A 25,581-nucleotide genomic window follows, 5' to 3' on the forward strand; every position below is an offset into this window, starting at 1 on the left:
CCCGACCCGCCCTCCCTCAGCCTGCGCCCGACTTTCGGGTTCCTTTTATAGAACCGCGGCCGCCAATGACGTCAAAAAAGGGGTGGGACGAGCAGGCGCTGCATCTATAAAAGAAGAACCCGGAAGTCGGCAGTGCAATGTGGCTGGCGTGGGGAGAGCAGGAGAAGAACTCAAGCCGCACCTGCCCACCACCCATGAAGAGGAATGAGAGGTCGGACCCAACCTGCACCAGACCTGGCCGGGCTGCACATCACTAGTGGAACTATCGCAAAAAATTTTTTATAAGCTTCCTCACACTGAATTAAGAAACTTTCTAGATACAATCAATTAAATATTTGGTATTGTTTCTGAAATAATCAAGTTGATCTTGACCATTCCTCTCTAAACATCTGTTTCTCTCAGCGTCGGATTGGGGGGCCCAGGGCCCACTGGGGCTGCTGCCCCAGGGCCACCTACAGTGCTGGCGTGTGTGGAGCGTCTGTGTGCATACACAAAGTTTTCCTCCGCAACCTCTGACAAAGGGGGTCGCGGCATTAAGAGCCAGATGTGGGTGCGGACATGGGCCCACCGGGTTTTTCTCCCAGTGCCCTGCCAGCCCAGTCCAACCCTGGTTTCTCTTCATTCTCTCTTCATGCAGCAGTTGGGTGTCAGATATTCATTGACAGTTAAGCTGGCCTTAGACGCACAGATCCTATCGTACAAATCGAGGATTCGTACGATTTTCGTATCGTGTGTGGAGAGTGCCGACATTTTTCGTCCGGCGTAGATCGGTCGGACAGGTTTGATTTTGACCCGACCGATCCCGTAGGAGCCCATTGCGCATCATAATCGGATAGTTCGGCCATACAGCCGAACGTTCAGATTACCCCTGATATAGCCATGCTCGTTAATGGCATATCCGGGGAAAGCGGATCTTTGCGTCTATGGCCACCTTTAGCCCCAATGTATTTAATAAGGGGGCTTCCTTTCCTAGCAGATGAATTAGAGCTCACTGAAATAACTGATTCCAGTACCAACAAAATCTAACAAAATAACTGCCTTTTGCACAAATTCTGCATGTAGAGAGACACGATGTCTGGTGATTTTAATAGAGTAAGCTCTAATACATCTTCTAGGCAAAAGGAGCCCCCTATAAAATATATTGGAGCATTCATCTGACACCCAACTCCTGAATGAAGAAAGAATGAACAGAAACAGATGCTGAGAGAGGGATAGTGAAGATAAACTTGATTATTTCTGTACAGAATATTTAATTGATTATATTTAAAAAGTTTCTTACTTCAGTATGCTGAAGCTTATATTTGATGATAGTTCCCCTTTAAAATTAACAGGACAACAGAAGGCAACAAAAACGAAGTGATTGCTCATTCACCCTAGCATATTGCTGGTGGATCAGATGCATCAGTTCATGGAGATCAATACATTCACAACTCTTGCCTCTTCTAAAGAACTTGGAGGCTCAATTAAGAGTCCGTCTTGACAAACATCACTTTTTTTTGGACATCTGTATCAAGTCTACCACAGCAGTTTAGCAATGAAGATCAGTGCTTCTGAAGGTGCCCATAGTAACCACACTTTCAGCTAACGTTTTGAGTAATTCCAATAACCCAAAAGCTTCCAACAGCAGCCGAGAGCACAATGAGCATGTGCAGTGCCATGGACTAACAAGATCCATGACGGTGAGCTGCTATGTACAACTTAGAAGACATGGAAGGCATTATTGTTATATGGTTTTTGAACCTTTCAGCTGGTACTGTAAGTTGCCCTAGCCATATTTTATTTTATTTTTTAAACTTTTAGTTCGCTTTTAATGGCTCATACACCCAGGACTAACCATGTGTCTTTACGTTTTGCATGCATTATTATAAAGTTTGCAAGACAATGTAAACTAGGCAATACAAGCATTTATCAGACAATTTCAGGCTGCAGCAGTTTTTAAATATATATATTTTTTCGAAACAATTTACTAAGTTTGCTAGTGTTTACCTTGTGCTCTAATTATTATTTTAACCACCTTGCTAATTCAACTTGTTAAAGCCTCCCCAATCTATAGTGGTGTAAAAAGTAAAAAGGCAAAGCATCAGTACCACCTGTGACTTGATTCTCCATTGGGACAGCTAAAACCTCAAAGTAATGCTGGTATTACATTTAAAGGAGAAGCAAAGCCTAACTGAAGAAGTAGAAATGTTGTACATTATGTTTTGGGCTTCTGTACCAGCCCAAGGCAACCACAGCCCTTTAGCAGTAAAGATCTGTATCTCCAAAGATGCCCCAGTAGCTCCCCATCTTCTTTTCTGCTGATTCACTGCACATGCTCTGTGCTGCTGTCACTTACTGAGCTTAGGGACCCACTCACAATATACAGTACACAGAATAGAAATGTCACAATATAAGGCTGATTAGTAATTAATACAGATAATTACTACATGGCAGCACAGAAACCAGTGCAATTATCATCAGAACTTAATAATCAGCCCTGTAGCATCAGCTTATATTACAGACCAACCTCATTTTCTGCTGGATAATTAGTGACGACCCCTAAGCTTAGCTTCTCAACAGCTGCTCAGAGCCCACTGAGCATGTGAGTGTCACAGACACTTTCCAAGATGGTGACCCCCTGTGACAAGTTTGAAGTCCTGCTATTGAGAAGTTGAAAATTTAGGCTGGTGCAATAAGTTCAGTATAAAAAGACATTTTTAGCCATATTAATTTTTGGGGTTTAGTTCTCCTATGGGTCTATGGGTAACAGGAGCCTGGTATGCCATGGGCCTTAGGTATTATAAGTAGAGACACCAAATCTTAGATTTGGTTGGGATTAGTCAAATCCAAGAATTCAGCCAAAACCAGGTGCCTGGTTGAACTATTTTTTAAACCCTTCAAATCACACTTTAGCCAACATGACTGCAAAAACGGCATATTTTCCCCCTGCTGGCATTTTACCAATTTGCATATGCAGATACGGTATTCAGTCTAAAAAAAATGCTCAATTTAGTGAATCTCTAATGAGTCACACAATTAGATATCAAGTCATACACCAGGCATAAAAGGTATTGTGTACACCAAAAATTGGTTGCATTCATTTAAATATTGTTTAGTCTAAACACCTGTTATTGCACAACCCATTAGGCACACTAGTATGCAGATTTGCAATTGGATGTTGCATTTTTGCTTTGCACCTTTATGTGTCTATCTTTTGTTCGTAGCCAAAAAAACATGGAACCTTCTTTACATCTAGTTTGCACAAGTGCACAAATAGTTCAGATTACTTGTGTAGACGTATTAAACCAACCTTGCCATTTCTGGATGTGGATATCTTATATTAGAGTTATTCTGTATATACCTGTACAAGAATTTGGACCATGAAAAACACATTTTTACATTTTGTTCTCCGAAATCTTATCTCAAGGTCCTCGACCTTTTTTTCTAATCACATTGTTTAGGTTAGAAATTTTTTTTTAAACTTTTTAGTGTGTGGTGCAAACAACCTGGTTTAGGGTGGTGGCAGACTACTGATGGAGAGTAGTCGCTGAGCGACAAATCGTCTCTTATCGAACGACTAATCTCCCCTAAATGCCTTAACACCGGCTAGAATGTAAATCGCCGGGGGACGGCACTCTGAAAGATTCGTTTTTCGTTTTCCGAAGACGCCTCACGAGGAACCTTCAGAAAGCCAAAGCCACCCCAGTGCGATTTACATTCTAGCCGGCGGGAAGGCATTTAGGGGAGATTAGGTGCCCGAAGAAGAGGCGATTTGTCTCTGGGCGACTAATCTCCACCACCCTTAGGCTGCTAAAACATTTACATTTAAGCAGTACCATGATGTCAAATGTAGCACTGGAATGAAACAAAAAAGGAAAAATGTCTTTCAATACTTAAGTTGTAGTCAAAGCCGCAATCTGAATTAAGCATCTGTGAGATTCGGCCAACCTAACTAAACTTTCAGTAAGGAAAGCTAGACATACATAGGTTGATAACAGTTGCCCCCTTGGGACCCTCAGATCAAGTAAGCAGCTTATTGGTCAAAGTACCTTAGGCCATTTTGCCTGGTCATGTGCTTTCAGGATGGAACTGCTTTCAGGCAAGCTGTTTCACCTACTCACTAACTGAAGGTGTCGCAGTGAGACATGGATTTTTTACTAGAGTGATGTTCTTATATCTACCAGGGAGCAGTTATCTGTTTACCTTTCCATTGTTCTGCTGATGGGCTGCAGTGGGGATGATATCACTCCCAACTTGCATTGCAGCAGTAAAGAGTAACTGAAATTCCTCAGAGCACAAGTGACTGGGGGCACCTGAGAAACTAACAATGACTCGCCCCGTGATGAAGTCTGCTGGAGCAGAACTTAACGGATGCATTTTGGAAAAAAACAAACGTTTTCCCATGACTGTATCCCTTTAAGGTGTCCTCGGGATATGAATGGGGATCACTTTCTGGTTAGTCTCGGTAGTTGTTATAAGGTGCATCGCAGCACCGAATTATGAAGATAAATTTCCTGTGCAACAAACAGCATGCTGCTACTTTGATCTACTTCGTCACAGAGTAAGTCAAATTTTCTCTGAGAATAAAAGTCTTGCAGTTAATAGTTTTGTGGGAGTAAAGTCAAATATCTTTAAAGGAACAGGATCAGTTGGGTGATTATACGGACACACACACAGGGAGAGGCACAACAAACAAACCTGAACCAACTAAGGGCTCTTACTCACGAGCGGTTGTAGCTGCGCTCCCCTGCGTTCCGTTTTTCTGCATTCAGCCGCAGGGGAGCGCAGGAATAGACGCATTACATTTTTCCAATGGGGCTGTACTCACACAGGCGCGTGTAGGCGCCGAACGCAGGAAAAATGCAGCATGTTGCATCTCAACCTGCGTTCGGCGTCTACACACGCCTGTGTGAGTACAGCCCCATTAGAAAAAATGTAATGCCTCTATTCCTGCGCTCCCCTGCGGCTGAATGCAGAAAAACGGAACGCAGGGGAACGCAGCTACAACCGCTCGTGAGTAAGAGCCCTAAGGGAATCACATACTGACAAAAGCAGCTGCAACTGAATAAGACAAAAGAAGGGACAGAGCAGAAAGGCTAAATATCCTTAACAGACCATTTCCAGATAATTTCTCTTGAATGGAATGCACAATGTCGGTAGCACCTACAATTAGTATTATATACAGTCATTTGAAAAAGTTTGGGAACCCCTCAGCCTGCATAAAAATTTACTCCACTTTTAACAACAACAAAAAATAACCGTGGTATGTCTTTCATTTCACATGAACATCTGAGTACTGGGGTGGTTTTTTTTTTTTTTTTGAACAAAGATTTTTAGTGAAGCAGTATTCAGTTGTATGAAATTAAATCAAATGTGAAAAACTGGCTGTGCAAAAATTTGGTTAACCTTGTAATTTTGCCAACTTGAATGCATGTAACTGCTCAATACTGATTACTGGCAACACCAAATTGGTTGGCTTAGCTCGTTAAGCCTTGAACTTCATAGGCAGGTGTGTCCAATCATGAGAAAAGGTATTTAAGGTGACCAATTGCAAGTTGTGCTTCAGTTTGACTCTCCTCTGAAGAGTGACAGCAACTCTCAAAAGATCTGAAAACAAAGATTGTTCAGTATCATGGTTTAGGGGAAGGCTACAAAAAGCTCTCTCAGAGGTTTAAACTGTTAGTTTCAACTGTAAGGAATGAAATGAGGAAATGGAAGGCCACAGGCACAGTTGCTGTAAAACCCAGGTCTGGCAGGACAAGAAAAATACAGGAGCGGCTTATGTGGAGGATTGTGAGAATGTTACAGACAACCCAAAGATAACCTCCAAAGACCTGCAAGAACATCTTACTGCAGATTGTGAATCTGTACATCGTTCTACAATTCAGCGCAATCTGCACAAATCTGTATGGCCCTTTCTGCACTCACGCCACAAACAGTCGCTTATTGTATGCAAAAGCCAGTGTTATTTTGGAACAAAGTGCTTTGGACTGATGAGACAAAAATTTAGTTATTTGGTCATAACAAAATCTGCTTTGCATGGCAGAAGAACACCACATTCCAAGTTAAACATCTGCTACCTACTGTCAAATTTGGTGGAGGTTCCATCATGCTGTGGGGCTGTGTGTTTAGTTCAGGGGCTGGGGCCCTTGTTAAAGTTGAGGGTCGGATGAATTCAACCCCAATCGACAAATTCTTTAGGATAATGTTCAAACATCAGTCACAAAGTTGAAGTTACACTTGGAAATCTACAAAGGCATTTTCGGGAATGGCCGTCACAGTCCCCGAACTTGAATATGATGGGAAATCTATGGGATGATTTGAAGCAGGCTGTCCATGCACAGCAGCCATCAAATTTAACTGAACTGGAGAGATTTTGTATGGAGGAATGGTCAAAAATACCACCATCCTGAATCCAGACAATCATCAAAGGCTATAGGAGGCGTCTAGAGGCTGTTACATTTGCAAAAGGAGCTCAACTAATTATTGATGTAATATCTCTGTTGGGGTGCTCAAATTTATGCACCTAATTTTGTTATTAAGCATATTGCATATTTTATGTTAATCCAATAACCATTATGTCACTGCTGAAATACTACGGTTTCCATAAGGCATGTTATATATTAAAAGGAAGTTGCTACTTTGAAAGCTCAGCCAATGATAAACAAAACTCTAAAGAACAAGAAGTGGTTTCCAAACTTTTTCATATGACTGCTTATTTTTAATGTGCTGACCTACTCAAAACAAGTCTTATTTCAGTGAATGAGAAACAATATGAAACAATCAAAGGGCAAATTTAGAATTCATTCGTTTTTAAAAACTCCCCTAAACTCAAATAAATTTGAAATTTGATTGAAATTTACCAAAAGAAAAAAAACTTTTTTTTTAAAAGCTCTGATTAATTAAAGCCGCCCAGAAAACTCGAATCAAATTTGATTTTAAAAAAAACTCGGAGGTTTTTCTCCAATGTCGGGAAGGCTGCAAACGGCAAATTGATCCCTGGATCTCTCCCATTGACTTAAACAGCAATTCGGCAGGTTTTAGGTGGCGAATAGTCAAATTCAAGTTCTTAAAGGGCAAGAGTATGAAATTTCCAAAATCTAATTACATTTTTTTTTTTTTTAAAACTCAAACCTAATTTGAATATCTACCTAGTTGAATATTTTTGACCATAAAAAAAAAAAACTTTGAATTTTTAATTTCGACCCGTGATCAATCTGCGCCCTTAGTGATGCTTTCAGCACTGGCACAAGTAGTGGCATGTAAAATGCAGCATGTGTCATAGCTCTAAAGCGAACAGGTTACTTACTTTATTCATAGCTCCAGTCTGTGCAGTTGTCATTCCTGCATGAGTAGGCATAGTTGCTGTCCCTTGTGTTAATGTTTCTGCCAAGACACTTCCTGGATTAGTTTGCATGGCAGGTGAGTTGTACTGAAGTGCAGTTCCTCGACCCCTGCTTCCAACACCTAAAGATCCGTTAAGGACCTGTCCCTGTGCTGGTTGGGCCTGGCTCATTAGTGTGTGCCCAGAGTTACTATTCAGCAGTGTCTGATGACCTTGGTTAAAATTGGAGTTCATGCATAAGCCTGTAGGTACCTGTGATGGAGCTGTGCTGCCTGCCACCATACTAACTTGTTTTTGTGCTTGGGAGGCAGGAACAGATGGACCAGGTGTCCCAGTTGTCTTGGTAAGTCCAGCGGGTGAAGTGACAGATAAACCTTGATTGAGTGGGCTCTTGTTGAGACTGCCAAGATTTCCAAGTCCAGGGCTATGTTGTTGTCCTTGAGATCCCAATCCCTGTTGCACTGGACTGCCAGACCTTCCTCTGCCCATAGCTGCTCCAAGCCCTGCATTTCCACCACGCAGGAGATCTGACAGTTGCCTATTTTGGGAAGCTGCATCTTGCCCCAGGCTCCCCCCAGTACCTAAAATGCTTAGTTCTCCTCCATTGGGAATTAGCTCATCAGGGAGGTCATTTTCCAAGTCGAAGAAGGAGAAGTCTGTAAATAGAAAAGAAAAAGACACTTAAGACCTAATCAGGCAATAGAATGTGAACCCAGATTTACTTTCAAACTAGGAAGGCCAAACCCTGCTGTCCAATAGCTGTTACACCAAGTACGGTTTTAAACTCCATGCAAACGGTACCAGACTTGAATAATGTTCATGCCATATCTACTTTCACTGCCATACATTCACTTGCTGCTTCTGAATTTTCTTCCACAGGTTGTTTCATTTGCTGAAGATAGATGAATCTGCGCACAGCCAATTGCAGACATTAAATGAGTGCTTCAATCCCCCTTAAATAGATCCATCCAAAATATCAATCGTTCATAGGAAAAGAGGGGAGCACTTCAGAAGCAGATTACCTGCTTGTGGTTGGTGTTTATTACTTTATTTCAAACTGCTGTACACTGTACTTGTTTCATTTGCTCTCTGCTCCATCACTTCCATTCTTTTCTTAGCATTTACTCTGTTCCTTTCTAAACAAATAAAGCTTTGCCAGGCAAAGTGTCTTATCTGCACATCTTTTGTAATTGGGGGATATACAGGGGCATAAAAACTTTTATTCTTTTATTCTGTAAACCATGTTTGTCACACATTTGGCCCGGTTAGTAATAGAAATACATTTATAAAGGGCTATGCAACATGCTTGAGCTATACAAAGATGACCGTGATAAAACAATCCATATTTCGTAAACCAATATATGTATACCCTGATTCATATGTGCCCGCCCTACATTGTACACGTGCTATCCAATAACTATTAGGGATGCACCGAATCTAATGTCGGATTCGGCCGAACCCCCGAATCCTTTGCAAAAGATTTTGCTGAATACCGAACCAAATCCTAATTTGCATATGCAAGTTAGGGGTGGGAAGGCAAACATTTATTACTTCCTTGTTTTGGGACAAACTCATGTGATTTCCCTCCCCGCCCCTAATTTGCATATGCAGATTAGGATTCAGTTTGGCCGGGCAGAAGGATTCGGCCGAATCCTGTTTAAAAAACCCAATCCCTAACCTAATCCTGGATTAGGTGCATCCCTAATAAATATGAAAAACCTCATTTTTGCCGTACTATAATCTAATCTTGCCTCCATACAGCACCTGAACTATTTAAGTCTTCATAAACTCTGGTTAATTTCTGTAATATGTGCTCCTGCTCCACTGGCACATAGTCCTGTACTGCATCCAAGGTTGGTACAGAACATACCTAACCTGCACTGGAAATAATCAGTATTGCTCCGGTTTATAACTGTAGTGCTAATGAGGGGGATTAAGCAGACAAGTAAGGGAAGTAGCGATGGATGAAGGAGCAAATGAATGACAACTTACTAAAATGTGCTGAAGGGGAAGAAAGAGAAGGGAGTCACAGGCTGAGCCAATAAACCAATGCCTGAGGATGCAGGATCAATCACACTGGGCTGCATACACTGGTTGCTGAGCATGTAGCAGAACTGCATATCCAATCATCCTTTGCTTTCAAGCTGAACAAGGTTTGAGCAAGGTGCAAAGTCTTTAGCAGGCTTTTAAGCCCAAGCCAAACTGGCGGAAAACACGTGTCAAAAAGGGATGAACATTTACCAAGTTCCAAAACATTCTTACAGGGTTGAACTCAAAGCACCGCTAGCAGTTTGTCAAGGGCTGGACTGAGCAGTCTCATGTACAGCAAACAACCAATCCGATTTGAAGAAAAGCCTGCCAATAAAGCGGTCAATAAAGGCTGTATGGACAAACTCAGGTTTCACTTGTGGGATGGGAAATGGGTGCAAGCAACAGGCTGCAATTGAGAATGGCTGAAAAAGACTCCGTGTCCATTATGGCATGCATGCTAGCAAAAGCTGGCCACATCATGTAAAATTATATCATACAACTGATTAACTGCAGTGCGAGCATCTATGCCAATGTTGCTTGGCTGCAGCACTATTTCCTCAACCATGTTATTAGATTCTTAAAAATATATTTGTCCTACTAATTAACGTCATTAAGCTGTAACAATTTTGCTTCTGCTTTCAGAGCACAGTGGAAGTGAGCACAAGTGTTCTCCCCACATATGCAGGAGATACAGGACAGAAGCCAATGCAACATCACAGCAATAGACAAACCCTGTGCAAAAAAACAATCAAAACTACCAAAGGAAAGAGCACTGCCAAAACACCTAAAAACACCTGCTGCATGAGAATATCTGTACCTTAAAACTACAAGTACTTTAGAACTAGGAGTTCTGAGCAAGGCCTAGGCGAACATCACACGTGCAATCCAGGCTGCTGTGATTGTGATCCCACAATGAAATAACAGGTTAAGAAAGTAATGCTTAGAAAGTCGGCAGCATATTTACTTGTTTCTGCATTTCCAAACACTCCCCGGCCTGGGGATGTGACAATTGTGTCTGAGCAGACAGCAGAGGCTTGGAGGCAAGACTTTTATTGGGCCTACATATTTCATCTGCTCAGTGATCTCCATCTTAAATGGCCATGGGATTGTGGAAATTTTGCTTTACAGAATTAAAGAAGGAAAGCTATGGAGGCATTTTATAGTCTTTAGATTAGCTGCAATAGTACAAGCTAGAATGCTACATTTATTCTGTAGAATGTTTTATCATACCTGAGTAAAAAGCTCTCGGTTTGTTTAGGATAGCAGCTGCAGTATTAGCTTGATCACTTCCTGCCTGAGTCTCTCCCTGCTCACTTATAGCTCTGGGCTCAGATTACAGCAGAGAAGGGAGGGGGTAAGAGGAGCAAACTGAGCATGCTCACGCCCATGGCAAGAAGGTTTAAGCTGAGAACAGGAAGTCTGATACAGAAGCCCATGAGTACACAATAGAAGGAAAGAAATGCTGTGTTTCTTTTGACAGAGGACTCAGAGCAGCATTACTTTGAGGGTTTAAGGTGGACCTTTCTAATAAGGCTTACTTAGTTTTAACCTTTCCTTCTCCTTTAAGAGGCGGAAAAGAGTTGGACCTGTAATAAGAGTTGATGCTGCACTGGCTCCTGTATCTATTACAGCACTGACATCAGTCTCAAACAGTGTTGCCCCTTCACATGCAGCCCGGGAGCATTTAGTCACACGCGCCTATGCCTGTCCCTACAGCACTGGTATTGGGGGCTGAATTTGAAAATATTTGCAAGAGAAAAAAAAAAGCTCCCATATTTGCACACATGCAGAATTTGTACAAACTCTTATCGGTAAGTTTAGTTCCCATTGAGCAGGTATTTAAGTCATACTCCCAGTTCCTCCATTGCGTCTTACTTTCTACTTTCTGTCTAACCTACTGCAATCACTCATGCCCACATTTCTTCTACTTGCCCAAGAGCTAGGCCCCCGCAACCAGAACCCCATATGAGTTCTTGCTAAGCATCCCATGGACTGGATTAATTTTTGAAAATATTTTGTGGATTATTTAGCCGAGGGCTTTGGGAGGTTATAAGGAATCTTTTGGTCAGCCTTAGACAAATGCAGCTTAGGCAAGGGTAAAAACGACACATCAAGCAGGACATAGGGAAATAGGTACAGGTATGGGATCATCCAGAAACCACAGTTATTCAGAAATAACTCCCATTGACTCGATTTTATCCAAATAATCCAATTTTTAAAAAAAAACTATTTCCTTTTTCTCTGTAATAATAAAACAGTAGCTTGTACTTGATCCAACTAAGATACAATTAATCCTTATTGGAAGCAAAACCAGCCTATTGGGTTTATTTAATGTTAAAAAGGAGACATTTTGTGTAAAAAATAAGAATGTACCAGTGCATTATACTCATTTAGATATTGAAGAATTGCGCATTAAAAAAATAAATAAAAAAAAGGGTTTCAGGCCGATTATTGATTATTTATGCAAAAAAACCCTAATAATCCCTCCCTTCCACCTCCTACTCCCTGAATTCCCAGGCTGTGCAGGGGAGCCGGCGGCTCTCAGCTCACTGCACTGTAGGACAGGAACCAATCAGCAGCTAGCAGGACCTGATAGGGAACTGAAGCCTGTCTGTGCTTGTGTGACTGCAGGGCTGTGATTGGCTGTGCCCCTCCTACTGTGCTTCTGGCGAGGACACGCCCACCCCTCATTTGAAACAGGGACCAGTGAACATCTATAGGTAGTTCCAATAAAGGGGCGTATATAAATAAAGATTATATTAGTTTGAGCACCATAGGTTTTTTTCATTTATCCTATATGTCTCCTTTAAAGGATTTTCTAGTAGACGTAAAGGGGTTGTTCACCTTCCAAACACTTTTTTCAATTCAGTTGTTTTTGGATTGTTCCCCAGAAATAAAGACTTTTTTCAATTACTTTCCATTATTTATTTTTTACGTTTTTTCCAAAATCTAAGTTTAAAGTTGAATGTTCATGTCTCTGGTGTTTTGAGTCTGGCAGCTCAGTAATTCAGGTGCAGATTCTGAACTGTTACAATTTTGCAACATTTAGTTGATACATTTCTCAGCAGCATCTCTGGAGTATTAGCAACTATTGTATCAATTCTAACAGCTGCCTTTAAGGAAACCCAGAGATTCTGCTCAGCAGGGACAAAAATATATCAGAACAGTTTACAGGATCGGCGACCCCCCTCCCAGAGCTGCTTCAGAAGGAGAGAAATGACATTTTACACTTCAATATTAGAAAAACGGTCACACATAGAAAATAGAAAGTCATTGGAAAAAGTCGTTATTTCTGGTGATCTATCTGAAACCAACGAGTTGTTTGAAGGTGAACAACCCCTTTAAGGTACGAAGATCTAAATTACAGAAAGATCAGTTATCCGGGAAGTCTTCCATAGTTCCTTGAACCCAATAAAAACAAGAGCTATAGTGGCCCTGTAAGAGGTCTGTAGATGCCATTGCATTAGCCAGTGGTAATGTGGAACAGAAAGTAAACAACTTACTTAGATAAGTGGAAACATTACCTCCTCACTACACAAGTATCATTGACACACTGGCGACAAAGAAAGCAGGGAGCCATTGCAGCACAATCTCTTCCCGCTTACTCTGATCTGACATGAACTTTATCAGCAGCAAGTGAATAAAGCCTGTACACATGGGCCTGCGTTACCTCAGAGAACTTACAGAGGTGAAGCAAGGATAAAGCTCCATCACAATCCAACAGCGAAACAAACAATATTTCTGCCTGCCAGGAAACCATTGGGAAAAAAAGAAAACAAAAAGACATATGCCAAATCGCTTGTGTGTGTTAGGAGGACCTGGCACATTTGGCTTGAGTCATTAGTGCTTTTTTCCCGCCAATAAAAAAAGGGATTTGCATGGGATGCCGCATACACATTGCTAGGTAGATGCAAGTGAGCTCTCAGTCATGTTGTAGGATAGGCTAACAAGCAGTACATCAGCCTCTCCTGTATGTTTTGTGTCACACAGCTGGGCCCCTCGGAGAAGAAACAAGCACTCTCCACATGGTGCGAGCACTAGGGCAGAGTAAGATACAAAGTCATTGTGATAACACCCAGCATGTCTCTCCACATCAGTAGCCCGTGCCAATCAATATATACTATGTTACATGTCACAGAAACAACCAAGAACTCAGAGGAGATATTCTACTGGATTCCACAGTGACAATGTGTTTAAAGGGATACTGTCGTGGGAAAATAATTTTTTTTTTAAATGAATCATTTAATAGTGCTGCTCCAGCAGAATTCTGCACTGAAATCCATTTCTCAAAAGAGCAAACAGATTTTTTTATATTCAATTTTGAAATCTGACATGGGGCTAGACAGTCAATTTCCCAGCTGCCACAAGTCATGTGACTTGTGCCTGCACTTTAGGAGAATAATGCCCTAAATCCAGAAAGCTCCGAATTACGGAATGGCTCCCATAGACTCCATTTTATCCAAATTTTTAAAAATGGTTTCCTTTTTCTCTGTAATAATATAACAGTAGCTTGTACTTGATCTCAACTAAGATATAATTAATCCTTATTGGAAGCAGAACCAGCCTATTTAATGGTTTAATGTTTACATGAATTTCTAGTAGACTTAAGGCATGAAGACCCAAATTACGGAAAGATCCATTGTCCGGAAAACCCCAGGCCCCGAGCATTCTGGATAACAGGTCCCTATACTATGTTTCTATTCAGGCTCTCTCCTATTCATCTTCCACTGTTACATTCAAACCACTTCCTGGTTGCTAGGGTAAATTGAACCGTAGCAACCAGATAGGTGCTGAAATGGCAAAATGGAAAAACACTTAAAGGACCAGTAACGTCAAATTTTTTTTTTTTTACAAAATTCGTTAGTATACATCGAAATATAAACACCAACACACTTTAAAATTTTAAATTGCAAAGCCTTTATTAAAAAATAACTTACTGAAACTCCACTTCCTGTCCTCTTCAGAAACGGCGACACGGCGACCATCCATCCTGCAGCAGTTGATTTCTTCTCCCTGGCTATCTCTCCTGGCCACCCTATGTCTGCCGCGCTCTGCTCTGCCAGCAAGATTGACAGCCAGCTTCTTCTTCTCCTCCAGTCACTTCTTGATGCAGCCGTACTGGTCCTGGTGGTGATCATCTATGGGGCAGTTGTGGTTGGCACGAAACCCGCGTGCGCTGGCCTTCTCCCTGCACACTCAGTGTGCTGCTGCTGCTGCTGACTGAGCCCTGCTGTCCCTTGTCTCCGCTGAACCCTGTGTGATGGAGGTCCCTGTTGGTGGTCTGCGACGGAGAGCGCTTGTTGTTGCTCCCACTGCCGGCCTGTCACTCCTGATCTCTGCTCCCATTAATAGTAGCGCCATGGAGAGCCTGTCCCACAGTGCTGCTGCAGATTCCATTGCCGTACTTCTCCTCCGATAACAGCTTCAGTTCAAGCGGCAGCGCCTGGGACAGCACCACGCTGACAGGCTCTCATTAGGACAATACAGAAATCTTCATCGATTTTATTTATTAACGTGCTCAGATTATATTTTTTCATTAGTTGTTGCTGACAGGGGGTCTGCAGCGTGTGGGGGGCGGCTGAGAGCACCATGGATCTGACAGGAGAGCCTGTCAGCGTGGCGCTGTCCCAGGCGCTGCTGCTTGAATGAAGCTGTTATCGGTGAAGAAGTACGGCAATGGAATCTGCAGCAGCACTACGGGACAGGCTCTCCATGGCGCTACTATTAATGGGAGCAGCGATCAGGAGTGACAGGCCGGCAGTTATCGGTGGAGAGCGCCATGGAGAGCCTGTCAGCGTGTCGCTGTCCCAGGCGCTGTCATCCCATGAATAAGACTTTAAAATGCTCAGGTTTGCATTTTGCATTTTGGACAGGCCGGCAGTTATCGGTGAAGAGCGCCATGGATCTGACAGGAGAGCCTGTCAGCATGGCGCTGTCCCAGGCGCTGCCGCTTGAACTGAAGCTGTTATCGGTGGAGAAGTACGGCAATGGAATCTGCAGCAGCACTGCGGGACAGGCTCTCCATGGCGCTACTATTAATGGGAGCAGAGATCAGGAGTGACAGGCCGGCAGTGGGAGCAACAACAAGCGCTCTCCGTCGCAGACCACCAACAGGGACCTCCATCAAACAGGGTTCAGCGGAGACAAGGGGCAGCAGGGCTCAGTCAGCAGCACACCGAGTGTGCAGGGAGAAGGCCAGCGCACGCGGGTTTCGTGCCAACCACAACTGCCCCATAGATGATCACCACCAGGACCAGTACGGCTGCATCAAGAAGTGACTGGAGGAGAAGAAGAAGCTGGCTGTCAATCTTGCTGGCAGACCAGAGTGCGGCAGACATAGGGTGGCAAGGAGAGATAGCCAGGGAGAAGAAATCAACTGCTGCAGGATGGATGGTCGCCGTTTCTGAAGAGGACAGGAAGTGGAGTTTCAGTAAGTTATTTTTTAATAAAGGCTTTGCAATTTAAAATTTTAAAGTGTGTTGGTGTTTATATTTCGATGTATACTAACGAATTTTGTAAAAAAAAAAAAATTTGACGTTACTGGTCCTTTAAAGCCATGTGACACAGTGTGACACATTGCGAATTCAGGATTTTGTTTGGGAGTAGTGATGTGCGGGTTTACCCAACCCAAACCAGCCCTCCACCCGTGCCTGACTACCGGGTTCCTTTTATAGACCCTCCACAAAAGGGGCAGGGAAGACCGGAAGCTATAAGACCGGAAGTTTAAGGTGGCGGGGTTGCGAGGTCGGCCCGAACCAGCGGGTCAGCCCGCACATAACTATTGGGGAGTCACTTTCAGCAGGATGTGGATTCAGCCAAACAAAACCTTTAAAATCATGTGACTGTTCATCCCACCAACAAGGAGAATTCGGTTCTTTTTAAAGGGGACCCGTCACCCAAAAAAATTATTCAAATTCCTATTTCATCACACTATATAAATTATTTGAATCTTGTTTCCTTCAGTCTGGGAATTCATAATTATAGCAAGCAGGCAGCAGCCATTTTGTTGACACTTATCAAGGCAAGCCTTGTATCATCTCAGAATCTTGTTTGTGCACCAGAACGGGGGACCTGATGTCCATCCCCATGCCCTGGCAACACAATTAAATGGTAAAGAGAACGGGGGAATGCGGGGAGAGCAGTGACATCTAGGAAGTGCTGAATGGAAAGTGAAAGTAATTGTCTGCCCAGGGCATAGAGGAGTGTCAGACAATATTTGATTGACAGCTGAGATTTTTAAATGAACTTACAACAGCTATGAATGCTTTAATAAAAAATAGAATTTGGATTTTAAGTTTAATTTGAAAAGTACTTTTATTATACAGTTTTCTGTGTCTGTGTGACAGGTCCACTTCCTTAACATAACTTGCATATGCAATTTAGGAGTTGAATTCCACCAAATCCTTTGTGAAAAATTTGGCAATCATCAGAATCCCAAAATAGTGGGCACATCGCTAATCTACACCAGGGGGAAAAGTGCTGATAGACAAACCAGCAACAGTGGGATCCCCGCTTGACCAAAAGCTCAAAAGGTATTTGACATGGGGAACTTACCAAGCAGTTTTTTGAAACAGCAACCCGGGCATATGGCACATGAGTAAGAACCAGGAATACACTCACAACGCAGACTGAATATTTGAGGAGACACTTTTCGGTTATCCCAAAAATGAAATGATGGATCTTACACTAAGATAATGCTGCAGTTACATTGGTGGCCCAAACAGAGCAAGAGTATTTTATGTAAAATGTAAAGCAAAATCAGGGTTGCCAGGTCTAATTTTCAAAACTAGCCAAAATCAGCCAAGATGCACTTCAAAAGTAGCCAAAAAATAGCATAATACTGTATGTGCATTGAAAAAATAAATAAATAAATAAATAAATGTATATGAAAAATACATCTTTTCAAATGTTTCCATGAAGCAAAATGGGACAGATTCGCCTGTCACCAGGGGCGCAACTACAAACGGGGGTTCTAGTTAGGTTTGCCACCTTTTTCTGAAAAAAATACCGGGCAACGGAGTAATAAAAAAGTCACTACGAAAGAAAATGTCCTGTGTATCAGCATGTGTATAGAACTAAAGGTGGCCATACACGGGCCGATAAAAGCTGCCGACAGACCAAGTCGGCAGCTTATTGGCACGTGTATGGGGGCCCCCGACGGGCTTCCCCGATCGAGATCTGGCCGAAAGTCGGCCAGATCTCGATCGGATGGGGTTAAAAATCCCGTCGGATCGCGGCCGCATCTGTTCGTTGATGCGGTCCCGCGATCCGACCGCCCGTTTGGCGAACGCTAGGATCCGATCGTTGGGCCCCTAGGGCCCACGATCGGATCAGCCCGATATTGCCCACCTCAAGGTGGGCATATCGGAGGGAGATCCGCTCGTTTGGCGACATCGCCAAACGAGCGGATCTATCCGTGTATGGCCACCTTTAGACACAAGAACAGGCTGTCATCTGCTTGTCCCTGATCAAGAGGTAAACATTAACACTTCAAGTGCCAAGACATCAAGATTAACAGATAATACTCCTTTAAGCACTAGCCAGCTGCAATAATAAATCAGGGCTGGGAGTGCAGATGTCGCTGTGCTCTCGACCAGTCCCTGCCAGCACCTGACAGAGAAACAGCAAATACATTCTGTCAGACATCAGCCAGTGTTAAAAAGTAACCCATGCACGACACACGCCGGCCAGGGAACTATTTCTCATTGAGACCAGCCCTGAGATGCCATAGAGATGTACTGCTGTGTATACTGAACAGTAGCCCTAGGATTTATACCCTTTAAAGGGGTTCATCTTTACATAAAATTTTAGTATGATGTAGAGTGATATTCTGAAACAATTTGCAATTGGGATGTTTGAATAGAAAAAAACAATTGTGTTTCATGTTTAATTTGCTATGGACTTTCATTATGCAGCTTTTTATGTGTGGGTGGCAGCTCTGCTTTAAGCCAAACAGTTCAGCAAACATCATACCCATGCATTGTAGAAACTGGCACTGTTTGCAGATACACGTGGTGCCAACACCATACAGACGGAAGGACAAGGCCTATTTCGTTTATACCACCTGTTGATCAGGGCACATTTAGTAAATAGGTGTATCTATAAAACACCATATTCCACAGTTTTCTATGTTAAAGGGTACAGTATATACGTTAAACATACAAAACCAAGATGTAAAGATGGGCCTGCCCAAAAGAGCTTACAATTTAAAATAATGGAATCCTGTCAGATCAAGGATTATCTGATTGAAAATACATTTGAATATCCCCTCATACGGTATCTGCACTGGACAACTGAATAAGACTTGTATTCCCCCTGCTGGAGCAAAGATTCTCAATGTGGCTTACACATCTGTATGCAAATTACATCCGGATTTTGTTTAATTGTATGGATTCTGTGCTTCCTCGCAGATCCCAAGTCGGTGTATTAAATCAAAGAAAGAAAGCTATTAAAACTGAAAACGATTACAACTATTAGAAAATATGGGCAAATGGATTCCGACATGCCTCAGCAATCCCTTAACATATCTACTGGCCATGTTCCCTGCAGCTCACATTACAAAAGCCAGCTACCATACAACTGGCAAGCAACATCAAAGCCCCAGCTGTTGCACAAGTACTTTACACAACTGCTGCAACTCTCAGCGACCAGGGCAAAAGGACAGACAGCCAAGGATGCCGTGAGTTGCGAACTTCTGTGTATATCAGCCCGAAGGATACAAGATTATTGTCTACTGCTTAAAGGGGACCTGTCACCTTAAAGAACAGTTCAGTGTAAAAATAAAAACTATGTAAATTGATAAGACTGTGAAAATAAAAATGTTTCTAATATAGTTAGCCAAAAATGTAATGTATAAAGGCTGGAGTGATTGGATGTCTAACATAATAACCAGAACACTACTTCCTGCTTTTCAGCTCTCTTAACTCTGAGCTAGTCGGTGACTAAGGGGGGCCCCATGGGACATAACTGTTCAGTGAGTTTGCAATTGATCTTTAGCATTAAGCTCAGATTCAAAAGCAACAGTTATGACCCATGTGGTCCTCCCCCAAGTCACTGATTGGTTACTGCCTGGTAACCAATCAGTGGAAACCAAGAGCTGCAAAGCAGTAACGAATGTTCTGTTCTGTTCTGTTATGTTAGAGATCCAGTCACTCCAGCTTTTATACATTACATTTTTTACATTTTTGGCTAACTATATTAGAAACATTTTTTATTTTCCACAGTCTATTTAAACAGTTTTTATATTTACACTGAACTGATCCTTTAAAAAATAATTCCAAATTCTTTTCTATCATGTTAGTTGAGCAAAATAGATTTTACTTACACTATATTAAAATTGTGTTTCCTTCAATCTTGGAATTACACAATTACAGCAAGCAGGCAGGAACCATTTAGTGGGAATTTGTTAAACAAATTGTGTATCACCCCAAAATTGTGTGTATGGGCCAGTATTGGGGATCTAAGGTCAGACACTTTCCAAGATGGTGACCCCCTGTGACAAGTTTGAAGTCCTGGATCATTGCTGCTACTGAAAAGCTGAAACTTTAGGCTGGTGCAATAAGCGCAGTATATAAAATATGGCCGTTTTAGCCACTCATTTTTAGGGGTTAATTCACCTTTAAAACAGACCTGTAACCTATACAAGAAAAAACTGTATAATTAAAGCCCTTGCAAATTAAACCTGGAAGCCAAATTCTTTTTTTTATTATTAAAACATCCATACCGGTTATAAAAAGGAATGCACCGAATACACTATTTTGGATTCGGCCGAACCCCCAAATACGTGAACGACTTGGCCAAATACCGAACACAAATTTGTATATGCAAATTAGGAGTGGGAAGGGGAAACATTTTTTACTTCCTTGTTTTTTGACAAAAAGTCATGCAATATCCCTCCTGCCCCTAATTTGAATAAGCAACTATTATATTTGCATACAAGTTTAAATGTCAGAGCTCTCTATCAATTTGCATATGCAAATTAGGATTTGGTTCGGCCATAAGGATTCGGCCAAATCTGAAACCTGCTGAAAATGGCCGGATACCAAACAGAATCCCAAACTGAATCCTGGATTCGGTGCATCCCTAGTTATAAAGATTTTTAAATATCTGAGCTCTCAATCAAATATTACCTGCCCCGTCTCAATACCGGAGGCATAGAGGGTGGCCAGTCAATTACTTTCACTTTCCATTCAGCAATTCCTGGATGTCAATGCACCCATCACATCCCCCACTTGTGTGTAGGGCACAGCACCATCTTTGAAAGTGTCTGACACTCACATGCTCAGTGGGCTCTGAGCAGCTGTTGAGAAGCTAAGCTTAGGGGTCGTCACTAATTATCCAGCAGAAAATGAGCTTCCCCTGTGATATAAGCTGATGCTACAGGTTTGCTGATTATTAAATTCTGATGCTAATTGCACTGGTTTCTGTGCTGCCATGTAGTAATTATCTGTATTAATTACTAATCAGCCTTATATTGTGACATTTCAATTATATCTTTACTGTATATTGTGAGTGGGTCCCTAAGCTCCGTAAGTGACAGCAGCACAGAGCATGTGCAGTGAATCAGCAGAAAAGAAGATGGGGAGCTACTGGGGCATCTTTGGAGACACAGATCTTTACTGCTAGAGGGCTGTGGTTGCCTTGGGCTGGTACAGAAGCACAAAACATAATGTACAACATTTCTAGCTACTTCTTTAGTTAAGCTTTAGTTTTCCTTTAAAGAAACAGTTCAGTATAAAAATAAAAACTGGGTAAATAGAAAGGCTGTGCAAAATAAAAAATGTTTCTAATATATTTAGGCAAAAATGTAATGTATAAAGGCTGGAGTGACTGGATGTGTAACATAATAGCCAGAACACTACTTCCTGCTTTTCAGCTCTATAACTCTGAGCTAGTCAGCGACTTGAAGGGGGGCCACATGGTACATATCTGTTCAGTGACTTTGCAATTGATCCTCAGCATTCAGCTCAGATTCAAAAGCAACAGTTATGACCCATGTGCATCTCCCCCCCCCTCAAGTCTCTGATTGGTTACTGCCTGGTAACCAAAGTAACCAGTCAGTTCAAACCAAGAGAGCTGAAAAGCAGGAAGTAGTGTTCTGGCTATTATGTTACACATCCAGTCACTCCAGCCTTTATACATTGCATTTTTGGCTAACTAACTATATTAGAAACATGTTTTATTTTGCACAGCCTATTTACCCAGTTTTTATTTTTACACTGAACAATTCCTTTAAGAACATAATGAATACATTAATTTTTTTCTTAATGTGGTGTGTATTCAGGAACTGAAAAGGGTTGCCAAAGCTGCTTAGCTTACAGAAACAAACCACATCACTAAGATTTGCGGTAAGGGTGAGACTTATCAGGTCGCTAGATCACCTGCCCTCCCTACTCACTAGCAAAGTGTCATCTTGTATCTGCCATTGGAGTGTTCCTGGATCATACCGACAGCTAAAACCAAGCGTCACAATTATTTATGCGTGGACAAGAGAAACCGATAGGTCTTCTAAAACAGCAATAATAAAGGGGAGGGGATAAAGCAAAGTAAAAGTCCTTGCGTGCAGCCGCTACAAGTGATGAGTGGGTTGTTGGTGGTGATCCAGAGACAACGCTCCCAGAGAGGCGAGTGTGAGCGAGAGAGTGTATGGGCTCTGCTGTTACAGCAGTCTTTGGCAGACTGATCTGTGTATTGCTATAAACTATTTACAGACTTTATAACATATGAACATTATTTCATCCGAGACAGGAACATAAGTCAGAGGCTGCTGGGGTTCGAAATAAAAAAAAAAAAAAAACAGCAAGACAAACTTTAAAAGACAAACTTTAAAATCTTAAAGTCTTTATTAAGAAATAACTTACCGTAACTCCTCTTCAGAAAGCGATCGGGCGATCCATTGTGCAGCCATTTGATTTCTCCTCCCTGCCTATAGGAGACAGCCACTAAGGAGAAATCGAGCGCCGCACGATGGATCGCCGTCCTGTCTCCTTTTCTGAAGAGGATCGGAAGTGGAGATTCGGCGAGTTATTTTTGTATAAAGGCTTTGTGATTTTAAAGTTTAATTTGTCTTGGTGGGTTTTTTTTTCCTATGTATACTAACTATTTTTTTACTGGTCCATTAACTTCTAATTGCTTTAGCGGCAGATTTAAAGTAGTAGTTCACCTCTTACTTTTAGGGGGTTTTTTCTTAAATTCGGAATGCAAAAACTTGAATAATTAAATTTTTACTATAAAATCCAAAGTTTTAGTGGGGAAAAAAAACTCCCCCCCCCCAATTTTACGAGATGCAAAAACTCAGAATCCAAAAACACTCCATCTTCAACCTGTCGAGGTCCTGTAGAAGTCAATGACAGAGGTCCTATGTGCAATTTGAAGATATTATAGTCTGTGTTGGGTTTCCTACACAATCCAAGCAATTCGGGCTTTTCCACCAATTTCACACAAAATTCAGGTCTTACTGGCGTCAAATCTGAAAAAAAATATCAGATTTTTTGTGCGGCAGTCCTAAAAAGTCGCGTTTTTTGTGTCACAATTCGAAAGTTGTTTCTTTCGTGGGTTTTTAATGATAAAAATGGGTAAATCATGGATTCTAGTTTGGTTGGACTTTTTAAATTTAAAAGGTAAGAAAAATTGGGATTTTGATAACCCCAAGTGTACAGAGACATTTTAAAACACTGCATGCAGTTAGTCTATTGTTTTACATGGTTTTTGAAATGTAGCTTTTTGTTCAAGAGTTAAGTGGCTGCCATGGTCTAATTTACCCTAGCAACCAGGCTGCAGTTTGCATAAGAACTGCTGAGACGTTTTTGAGTGGAACATGAAAAACAGAAGGCTTAATGGAAAAGATATGTAACAATGACAATACAATTGTAGCCTGACGCAGCATTAACTCAAAAACAATACAAAAGTAAACGCTGAAGAATAGGACATTCTATGGATTTCTATGGAACCGTGCAAGACGTAGGCAAGGCTTCTGTACCAGCCCAAGGCAACCACAGCCTTTAACAGTAAATATCTTGTGTCTCCAAAGATGCCCCAGTAGCTCCGCCTCTTTTGTGTTTCACTGCACATGCTCTGTACTGCTGTCACTTACTGAGCTTAGGGACCCACTCACAATATACAGTACACATAGAATAGAAATGTCACAATATAAGGCTGATTAGTAATTAATACAGATAATTACTACATGGCAGCACAGAAACCAGTGCAATTAGCATCAGAATTTAATAATCAGCAAACCTGTAGCATCAGCTTATATTACAGGGGAAGCTCATTTTCTGCTGGATAATTAGTGACGAGCCCTAAGCTTAGCTTCTCAACAGCCAATCAGAGCCCACTGAGCATGTGAGTGTCACAGACACTTTCCAAGATGGTGACCCCCTGTGACAAGTTTGAAGTCCTGGATCATTGCTGCTATTGACAAGCTGAAACTTTAGCCTTGTGCACCAAGTTCAGTATATAAAATATGGCATTTTTAGCATTTAGTTCTCTTTAGCATTTAAGTCTCAAGCACTGCACAATACATGGTGCCGGCATTAAAGTGCCATTAATCCATTAACACCAGATCTGGTTTGTCTGAAATATACAGAGACCATGCATTCCCAGGCAACCCACAGGGCAGAAACCTCCGGCGCATAAAGCACTAAATAAAAATAATGAAAACATTTGATAATAGTGAAACCAAATCACAGCTGATATTCTTAACTGAAATGGCTTTAATATTATTTGTTTAATTAAATAAACTTAGGAGACAAGCAGAGATATTAAAACCAATGCACAAACACACTGTGCTGGGAATTCCCTCTGGAAGGGACTAGCAACTAATCACCACAAATTTTAGTTATAACTAAACAAAGGCCAATTTAAAGGATGTCCTTACATGAACTTGTGTATATCGTGACTCTCAGGGGCTCAAGTTATAGATTTAATATACAGCAAACATTCACCTTTTATAAACAAACAATTTTTTGGGATATTAGTAATAAAACAAAGGGGTGAATGACCGGGCAGAATCACAACAGAGAAGTGCTGGCCTGTTATGTTCCTAGTTGATAGACCATGTCAGACACATACAGTGGTGTGAAAAACTATTTGCCCCCTTCCTGATTTCTTATTCTTTTGCATGTTTGTCACACAAAATGTTTCTGATCATCAAACACATTTAACTATTAGACAAAGATAACACAAGTAAACACAAAATGCAGTTTTTAAATGAGGGTTTTTATATTTAGGGAGAAAAGAAATCCAAACCTGTGTGAAAAAGTAATTGCCCCCTGAACCTAATAACTGGTTGGGCCACCCTTAGCAGCAATAACTGCAATCAAGCGTTTGCGATAACTTGCAACGAGTCTTTTACAGCGCTCTGGAGGAATTTTGGCCCACTCATCTTTGCAGAATTGTTGTAATTCATCTTTATTTGAGGGTTTTCTAGCATGAACCGCCTTTTTAAGGTCATACCACAACATCTCAATAGGATTCAGGTCAGGACTTTGACTAGGCCACTCCAAAGTCTTCATTTTGTTTTTCTTCAGCCATTCAGAGGTGGATTTGCTGGTGTGTTTTGGGTCATTGTCCTGCTGCAGCACCCAAGATCACTTCAGCTTGAGTTGACGAACAGATGGCCGGACATTCTCCTTCAGGATTTTTTGGTAGACAGTAGAATTCATGGTTCCATCTATCACAGCAAGTCTTCCAGGTCCTGAAGCAGCAAAACAACCCCAGACCATCACACTACCACCACCATATTTTACTGTTGGTATGATGTTCTTTTTCTGAAATGCTGTGTTACTTTTACGCCAGATGTAACGGGACGCGCACCTTCCAAAAAGTTCAACTTTTGTCTCGTCGGTCCACAAGGTATTTTCCCAAAAGTCTTGGCAATCATTGAGATGTTTTTTAGCAAAATTGAGACGAGCCTTAATGTTCTTTTTGCTTAAAAGTGGTTTGCGCCTTGGAAATCTGCCATGCAGGCCGTTTTTGCCCAGTCTCTTTCTTATGGTGGAGTCGTGAACACTGACCTTAATTGAGGCAAGTGAGGCCTGCAGTTCTTTAGACGTTGTCCTGGGGTCTTTTGTGGCCTCTCGGATGAGTTGTCTCTGCGCTCTTGGGGTAATTTTGGTCGGCCGGCCACTCCTGGGAAGGTTCACCACTGTTCCATGTTTTTGCCATTTGTGGATAATGGCTCTCACTGTGGTTCGCTGGAGTCCCAAAGCTTTAGAAATGGCTTT

At 41.8% G+C, this 25,581-nt stretch overlaps 1 protein-coding gene across 1 annotated transcript in view; it reads right to left on the reverse strand.

Annotated features, from left to right (window-relative positions):
* The window catches only part of crebbp.S (CREB binding protein S homeolog), a 70,551-nt gene that overhangs the window by 36,492 nt on the left and 8,478 nt on the right, over positions 1-25,581 (reverse strand). The window contains exon 2 of the mRNA XM_018239249.2: positions 7,289-7,980. Within this exon, the coding sequence (XP_018094738.1) occupies positions 7,289-7,980 (692 nt within the window). The remainder of the gene's footprint in view (positions 1-7,288; positions 7,981-25,581) is intronic.

This window comes from Xenopus laevis, chromosome 9_10S (genome assembly GCF_017654675.1).
Source record: "Xenopus laevis strain J_2021 chromosome 9_10S, Xenopus_laevis_v10.1, whole genome shotgun sequence".
NCBI lineage: Eukaryota > Metazoa > Chordata > Amphibia > Anura > Pipidae > Xenopus > Xenopus laevis.